At 40.2% G+C, this 8800-nt stretch overlaps 1 protein-coding gene across 1 annotated transcript in view; it reads left to right on the top strand.

Moving 5' to 3' along the window:
* The window catches only part of rtn4ip1 (reticulon 4 interacting protein 1), a 9799-nt gene extending 2342 nt beyond the window's left edge, over positions 1–7457 (top strand). Inside the window, exons 2-9 of the mRNA XM_015381260.1 lie at positions 257–408; positions 1118–1186; positions 2684–2808; positions 2996–3044; positions 3511–3647; positions 4430–4613; positions 6939–7031; positions 7120–7457. Coding sequence (XP_015236746.1) covers positions 257–408; positions 1118–1186; positions 2684–2808; positions 2996–3044; positions 3511–3647; positions 4430–4613; positions 6939–7031; positions 7120–7239 — 929 coding nt within the window. The 3' untranslated portion in view covers positions 7240–7457. The remainder of the gene's footprint in view (positions 1–256; positions 409–1117; positions 1187–2683; positions 2809–2995; positions 3045–3510; positions 3648–4429; positions 4614–6938; positions 7032–7119) is intronic.
* Positions 7458–8800: the final 1343 nt, after the last annotated feature.

Genomic DNA, 8800 nt, shown 5'->3' with positions numbered 1-8800 from the left:
GACCTCCATTATTTGAATGTCAGCAGACAGCAAGAAGCCTCCCAGATCTCCAGATGCATTTGAGATATCAAAAAAGTACTCCAGGGTGTTGTTCAGCATGGGGGTGAGTAGAAAATGAAGGCTAATCATGTTTTGGGTGTACTATTCCTTTAAGAAATGGAAATGTCATGAAAGGTTTTTTTCACACTCTGTGCATACAAAATGACAAAAAAGTTAAGTCTAAGTCTAAAACAAGAGACTGCTTTGTCACCTACAGGTGGTTACGGCTCTTCTACGATGGCGATAAAAAGAGACCCTATGAACATCATGCAGTCGGGCACCGAGTTCCCTCTCATTCTGGGAAGAGACGTGTCTGGTGTCATCATGGAGTGTGGCCTGGATGTGAAGTACTTCAAAGAGAGGGATGAGGTAGAAGAAAGTACTAAAGCACAGAAACCATTGTTTATGAGAGTCGACTTGGTAGTCATTGTTGTATTTTAAAACATCTTATCAATAGTTTCCAAATTCTATAAGAAGCAGCTGTAACTCACATGTTTATAGGTTATTCTATGTGATAAATAGCAGCAATGTAACATCAGTTCTGATACGTTGACTAGTTTTTCCTTTAAGGTTGTGACTTTTATTTGTTTCACGCTGTAGCTTTGAATATTTTTGCCATCAGCATTGTAAACATGAGGCAACATTTTCAGAAACTTTACCTCTTTTTTTTACAAGTCTGTGGTTATTTGAAAAAGTTTCATCTCTACTAGGTCAGCTTCTGCTTTTCTCACCATAATTCTATCTGACCTTTTTGCTCAGAGTGTTTCTGTGTGAAACATTGCTGTGTAAACTTCTCTTGCAATTTAAGTAATATTGAAAAGTCCTTGACTAATAGTTCTCTTGGCTGCTCAAATGACCTGCAACGGTTTTCTGTGGACTTCGGGTGCTTTCTCACATACTACTCTAGGAAATCATCTTTAAGGAATCATCAAATCGCTAATAAGCTTGTAAAAAAAAAAAAAAAAAAAAAAAGAGAGAGAAATCAACCAGTACTACCATGAAAGCTTATAAGAAAACCTAGCTGTTAAAGTATAAACAAGTGTTATTATTCTCCATTGTTGGTGTGTTTCTCCTTCAGGTGTGGGCAGCGATCCCGCCGTGGAAGCAGGGCAGTTTGGCCGAGTTTGTGGTTCTAAGCGCCAATGAGGTATGTATTTAATTCCTGAAGCTTTCTTGGTATAGATATATCAACAAAGAGTTAAGCTTTTCTGATTATATTGGTTAGTTTAGTGATGGTGAAGAGTCTCAGTCATCCATGTCATACATTAACCTGACTCTGCCAGATGGATTTGCTGGATTTGCTGGGAAGGGCCGAAAATACTGGTTAGCTGATTGGCCTATGTTGGTGATAGACGGGCCAAATAAACCAATCAGATCAACAAAGCATATGACGTACTTGCCGAAACCAGTCGGGAGAAGAGCAAAAACATCTTTTCCTCTGAGAAAAGCCTCCAGAGCAGTGTTTTGCTCTTCTTTCAGTGAAGAAATACTCTGTAATTCCGATAAAACTTGCTCGATAGCCAAGCTAACACTAGTTTCATCGGCTGAAGCCGCCATGTTCTTTAGACTGAACTGTCGCGCTTCTCGTTGAGTCACACCTCAACCCACCTCAAAGCCAACACTGATTGGACGTTCGTTTGGTGAACTGCTCCAAATTTTCTTTAACGGAGAGTCTCCAGACTGATCTGCGAGTGAAACCTTAAAAGCTCGCGAGATCAGGATGGTCTCACGAGGCTAGTCATACATAGCCTGGGTCCCATTCCGAGCTTAGTCCTGCCCACAACGTTTGAGGTCGGGAAGTTCGGTCTGGCATTGCTCAATAGTAGCGCGAGTATGCTCGCACAATATCTGGCGGGCCAATCAAATTGTCAGGGCGGGCTTTATACGATGATGGACAGATGATCAACAGTAACGTAATCAACCACGTCACCAATGCGCGCTTGTGTGACAACAATGGCTGCCGCTGGAGAGTTGAGGTGTGTAGATTCTGCTATTAGGTCTGTTCTAGAAGATGTCGACAGCAAATTAATTTGAAAAGAGGAACAGAGAAACGCGATCAAGGCTCATCTTCTTATTCTAGGCGTGCAACTGCACGCTTTGATTTTTGTTGACAACAACTATGCGTCGCTTAACATACGTCACGCACTCCGTTGCTCTTATTGGTTGTAGGTCTATCCAATTGAGTGCAGAGGCATTTTTTTTCCTGGTTCGTTCGAAACACGCCCCATAATCACAGCTCTATGGAGCAGTATCAGACTCATATTCTGACTAGAATTGAGTAGGACTACGTCAGGCTAAGTCATATATAGTCATTCCAAAAAATTAAAAAAAGCCAATCAAAATGACCCCTTAGTAACAAGGAGTCATTGTGGTCTTTATTAGCCTGCAATACCCGATACTGGCCTATGCCTCTGAAAAGGAGTCTTTATGGTTATTGTTGGCTTACCTGGTTAGCCAGGTCTGTTTTTTTTTTCTTCACTTTTTTGGAGTTAGTTTAGTAACTTATTGGTTTCCTATTTGACTCAGTAATAACATTTTTTTGTGGAAGTCAGTATAAATGAACTGTAAAGCATAGCTATTTCATCATTATAGTCTGACTAAGGGAAGAGTAACTGAAACAACGGTTCCCGTGTGTTCTGTTCAGATATCCCACAAACCAAAGTCGATGAGTCACACCGAGGCAGCAGCCATACCCTACGTGGCGACCACTGCTTGGTCTGCGCTGGTGAACACAGGTGGCCTCCGTAAGGACAACTGCGTCAAAAAACGGTGAGAGAAACACAGATCACCTTCAAACCCAAGCCTGGTTGCTCCTGTGATGGGAAAATATATTGGCGGGTCGGCTTGGTAAAACTCACTGTCGTTTAAACACCAGTTCTAATGAGATAAGCTGCAAATTTAGATTTATTCAGTATTTTCAACTGAATATTTTTTTTTCTGCTCTCCATCTTTGCAGAGTTTTGATCCTTGGGGGATCTGGGGGAGTTGGAACATTTGCAATTCAGGTGTGAATCTGTTCATAGATGAACACAGTAACTTTAACACTCCCAGTGTCTAGTAGAGGATATTTTATAGGTATATAAATGATACAGCCTTTTTCTCATCAGTTAATCACATATATTTCCAAAACAGGTATTTTCTTAGTTTGATTTCTTTGCATTATTTTCATACATTTTTCATTGTGGAAATACCAAAAGTGTTTGATTAGGTATTATATAAAGGTGTATATAGATGGGCTGTGGATCAGTAGAAAGAGGTTTAGGTTTGATTCCAGTTTCCTTCAGAGCAGTGGGACTTGGCAAAGACCTTGGTCCCACGTTGCCTACTAATCTGCATATCAGTGAATAATTCTCTGAATGTTGATAACAATAGCTGGGTGAATAAAGCTCCAGTGTATTAGCACTTTTTGAATGAGTGGGAAAGCCCTGCTAGTTCAATGATGTTTGAAGCTTAAACTCTCTTAAACTTTAGATGCTGAAGGCATGGGGAGCTCATGTAACAGTCACCTGCTCCCACAATGCCGAGCGGTTCGTCAGAGACCTTGGAGCAGACCATGTGGTCGACTACACAGCTGGACCTGTTGAAGAACCGCTAAGACTTCTCGAGAAGCAAGTGCTTTTATTTATTTTTTATTTTTTAAACCAAATTTGACTTTCTTTTGCTGCGTTCACACCTAACACACTTTGAGTAGCAGAACCAGCCATTTTACATGCAAAGTCAATGGTTGACGTGCATCAAAATGTCCTGCAGCGCTTCTCAAGCAGCAGAAGCAACACCTCAGGAGCTTCTGAGCATCTGAGGCGCATGCCACGCTTCAGAAGCAGCACATGCTGGTGTTGTAAATTTTAATTTTTGCTGAAAATCAGAGAAGCTGATCTGGGAGCTGGCAGGGAGACAGACACAGCACTGCTGATGCAGAACACTATGATTCAATTCAGTTTATTTATATAGCGCCAATTCACAGCACGTCATCTCAAGGCACTTTACAGTTCACCTGATCATACAGTCAAATTGATTCAAAGTTTTTATCTAAGGAAAACCAGTTGATTGCATCAACTTGTTTACTTGAATGCTGTTTCTCACACTAAGCATGCTTGTGGCCACAGTGGAGAGGAAAATCTCCCCTTTAACAGGAAGAAACCTCTAGCAGAACCAGGCTCAGTGTGAGCGGCCATCTGCTGGTAGCTCCTCCCATCGCGCATCAGTTCTGACTCTAGCTTCACATCAGAACTCAATTTTGGACAAGCATCAAAAAGGAAGCAGGAGGCACTTCTTCGATGCCCAAAGTGCATCCGATGTGAACGTAGCATTACACCTTGAATTAGTTCTAACCAAATACTTATGAGTGGTCATCAGTCATTGTTTCTGTTTTTGTCTCTTGCACACTTAGATTTGACCTGATCCTTGATAATATTGGGGGGGACACTGAGCGGTGGGCCCTTGGCCTGCTTAAGCCATGGACCGGAGCCAAATATGTCACCCTTGTAACACCTTTCCTGCTAAACACAGACCGGCTGGGTATAGCTGATGGCATGATGAAGACTGCTGCTACAGTCGCCACCAAAGCCATAAAGGTATTTCTCATCCAATGATGGTATGTTTAAAATGTGTTGGTCATTAAATACAAACATTACTATTGTCTGTGGCAAAAAAAAAAATATATATATATATATTATATTTATTTATTTGAATATGTCTTACATCATCTTAGTCATGGCAACCACAGAACAGGTTAAATTGGCAGAAATCTGTGTCATTTCTGTGACTCCACTTCAAAAAAGTGAGCAAAATCTTGTTGCCTGCCAATTTAAGCCTGTTTTATGGTTTAAGCCGGGACATTACGTTGCTAAATCAGGATTGGTAGATTGCTGCTACGAATTGTTGCTTACATCCTGCTTGTCAGAAAGCTACCGGTACATGCAGCCATGCAAACATTGAAAAAGAAGTCAGTGGATGTTAACCTATGCCAAGAATCACCTTACAGTGTGTGGAAAAGCGCCTCAGTTTGTTCTCACATTAAAGAGGAAGCAACAGTTTTATATTCATGCTTTCTTGTCTATGTGTTGTTATCATTGTGATTATTCACACATTTTTTAACAACTAAAAATCTTTAAATGTACTAAGACTGGTGCAAATCCAGATAGGCCCACCACAGATGTATCCTGTCTATGTTCTCTGTGGTTAACTGTGCACAGTCTGCACCTCTGTGCATCACTTTACTTGTCTTTTTTTTTTAGCTCAGTTAAACAATCATCTCTTGAAATTAAACATGTGCTACTCAGTGATGGGAAGCAAAACAATAGTTTGACAATACAGTCAAAAGTATCATGATGCTAAAAATGGCTTCTTCATCTGGATGTTAGATGTTGATCTGCTGTTAATGGCATATTAAATGTATAATTCTTTGATTGAACTATTTCTTTATAATTAATTTAGTCAGTTTATTTATATAGCAACAATTCACAACTCATGTAATCTCAAGGCACTTTAGAGAGACAATCTGATCATATCATATAGTCAGATTGGTTAAGTTTTCTATCTACCACAATGTCCCCATTATGGGACAATAAATAGATTTTTAAATTTCTCCTATTTTTTCTCCTACCATGGCCTTTTACAAATGCAACATGTCAGATTCAACAGTGAAGTCCACCTAATGAGTGAGCATGGATTCCAGAGAAATTTAAATCTACGTAACGACCGACCCAATAATTCCGTGTATGGGTATGAATTCCCACGCCTCTGTGAATAAACATGCAGATGTTCATTCATAGAAATGGCATTGAAGATGAAGAAGAAAAAATTTTAAAGGTTTGCGGGTCAATGCACTCCTGACCTGACTGCAGCAGAATTTAAGGATCAGCAAAAAGCCAAGCAGTGAAATAATTAACAGTGCTATCTTGTTTCTCTTCAGATCGTATAAATCTTTTGCCTTTCGCTTAAGTTTTCTGTGGAGAACAAAAACAAGAGTTTATCCCTAGGGGGAGAGTGTGTCTAGTGGGTTAGAGAAGTGCGATTGTGCTCTAAGAAGGTCCCTGAGCAAGACCCTTAACCCCACAGTGCTCCCCTGGCGCCGCATGATGGCAGCCTGCTGCTCCCCAAGGGGATGGGTTAAATGCAGAGGTAAATGTCACCATTGTGAGATCAAGAAAGTTCAATCATTATTATTATTAAAAATAATATAAAAAGAAAATCTGAAAACGGTCAATAAAAACTACTGATGAAGGCAAGAGGTGCAACAATATGATGTAAATGCTGTACCAACACGACAACTCCACAGACACACCTGTACTGTACAACTTCAGACCAAGTCTGCCATTCCTTCATCATCTCTCTTACAATGCATAAACATATATGAAATGTTGGCGATGAAACTCTAATTTAATGAAGTCAGAGAGACCCAAACCTAAATATTCCACATTTAATGTAATAACAAAGCTAAGGAGCTGCGATCGTTTTTCTCTTCTGGAGGTTATTTTAAAAGTAGATTGATTTCTAACTCTCCTTTATTTTCACAAAATGATAACAAAATGTAACCAGTGTCCATGGATACCGACATGCCATCTGCAATTATTGACTAATAGAATCAAATTTTCATTCAAAATTACAGAGTTAGACAGGAGGTGTGAAAAGGTACATGGGGTATATACATAGCTTCCACACACACACACACACACATATATATATATATATATATATGTTTGGATAACAGCTGACTGATTGAGCAAGAATCCTACATCTATTCTGCAGCGCTCGTATAATTTATTTGTACCTGACAGAAGATTACAAATAGGAGAACAATGGTGAATCTGACATTTTAAACATTGTATTTTATTTTAATAATTCTTGACTATTACATCTATTATAAGGATTTCAATCATTTTTAAAATCTTTTGCAGCATTTAGTCAAAGGAGTTCACTACCGCTGGGGTTTCTTTGCGCCGAGCGGCCCAGCATTGGATGAGATTAGAGAAATGGTGGATGCAGGACAGGTGTGGTGCCATTTTATTAATTAACCCAAGTTTTACAAGCAGGAAGACGCATTCATTCAAACATTCATGTTTTCTGTTCTCCTGTTAGATCCGTGCCGTGGTGGAGGAGACATTCAGCTTCTCCCAGGTACCTCAGGCCTTCGAGAAGGTGGAGAAGGGCCACGCCCGAGGAAAGACAGTGGTGGAAATCAGCAAAGGCGGATGTTGATGTCTAGCACAGACTCTGGACATAATATGCCTGTGTTTGCACAATGTGACACAAAGTACTTCAAAATGAGAGCAATGCAACAGCCCACGCTACCGAGCAGAGCAAAAGACAAGAAAGGAATCTTAAATGAGGTTCCTGCAACTGCAACGACTTTTTCTACTTAAAAAATGGCCTCGGATGCAGAACAGCTGCAGTTACAGTATTTGCTTCCAATATGCTGGGTATATTTAAATAATTTGTTTGAAATAAAAAAAATAAAATAAAATAAAAAAAGCTTCTTTAGGTCATTTAATCTTGATGGTTTTATCAAGGTTCTCTTAAATAATCAAAGAAATATTCTCACATCATTTTTCATGACAAGTAATACCTACAGAAAGTGTTTCTAGTTTCATTTCTCCAATCACTGTCATGCAGTTCTTTGCTACTGCATGAGAGTCATGTTACATGGTAACAAACTGAATGATTTTTCTTGTCTTTATTTAAAAAAAGGTAAAATATCTAAAAGGGTATGAATACTTTTTCTAGCTGCACTTTAGAATGGGGGCAGATATCCGAACAAAGTAATCATGCAGCTAATGATATACCTCAATGGATCCTCCTGCTGCTTTCGCTGCTGCTTTATTATTTTTTTTAAGTTGAAACATTGTCGTCATCTTCCCATTCATTTGGGTAAGCATTCCCAGCAGAGACTCTCAGACTTCCCTTTCCTCAGACACCTGGGCCCAAAGTTCTCCCAGATCAGCAGAGAGACATAGTTCTTCCATTGTGTCCTGGTTCGTCTCCTGTGCCTCCTCCTGGTGGGACGGGCCTTAAACACCTCCCGAGGGAGGTGTCAAGCGTCCTACAAAGATGTCAGAGCCCAGTGAACCTCACCAGTGGATGCTGTAGGTCTCAACAGGAGGGAGCCAGCGAACCAGTGAGTCAGCCACTATAGCCTGAAGATGTCCATCGCTCTTAGGTACTCAGGGCAGATCTCGTCCACCATGAAGCCTTGCCACCCTTGAGTTTTTTTGGCCACCCTGTTCGAGAGCCAAGCCTTTTCCCAAGGAGCTGGGTTCTAGAGTCCAGGCTGTGTGGAAGCCTGATTACTTCCAGTCAGTTTGCTCCCCCTCCTGCACAGGCTCCTTCCTTGCCAGTGAGGTGACATTCCACATCCCCAGAGCCAGTTTAAGCTTCCATAGATCGGGGCACCAGTCCCTGATTGTTCCCCCTGCAGGTGGTGCAGGTTTTCTCATTGCCTAAACATCATATCAGCAGAGCTTTACAGTTTCAACTTTTTTTTTTTTTAACCACATCTTCTTTTTTCCCCTTTAAATAATGTGACACTGAATGAATTAATGAATCAATCAATTTGATTTTTAATCATTACCTTTAATCCCAAGATCTTGGTGTATTTTTTTGTTTTCCTCATCAGGCTGAATATTTTGACAAAACGTCTTTTCAGCCAAACTTTTCTAAGATCACAAAAAATGAGAAAAAGACAAGATACAAGGAAAAAAATATGAGCGGGGCAGAAAGGAAGGATGCAAGGAAAGATGAGGGAGGAAATGGAGGAGCAAAA

This window comes from Cyprinodon variegatus, unplaced genomic scaffold (assembly GCF_000732505.1).
Source record: "Cyprinodon variegatus isolate N-32 unplaced genomic scaffold, C_variegatus-1.0 Scaffold230, whole genome shotgun sequence".
NCBI classification, from domain to species: Eukaryota; Metazoa; Chordata; class Actinopteri; order Cyprinodontiformes; family Cyprinodontidae; genus Cyprinodon; species Cyprinodon variegatus.
This window is presented reverse-complemented; position numbering and strand designations above follow the sequence as displayed.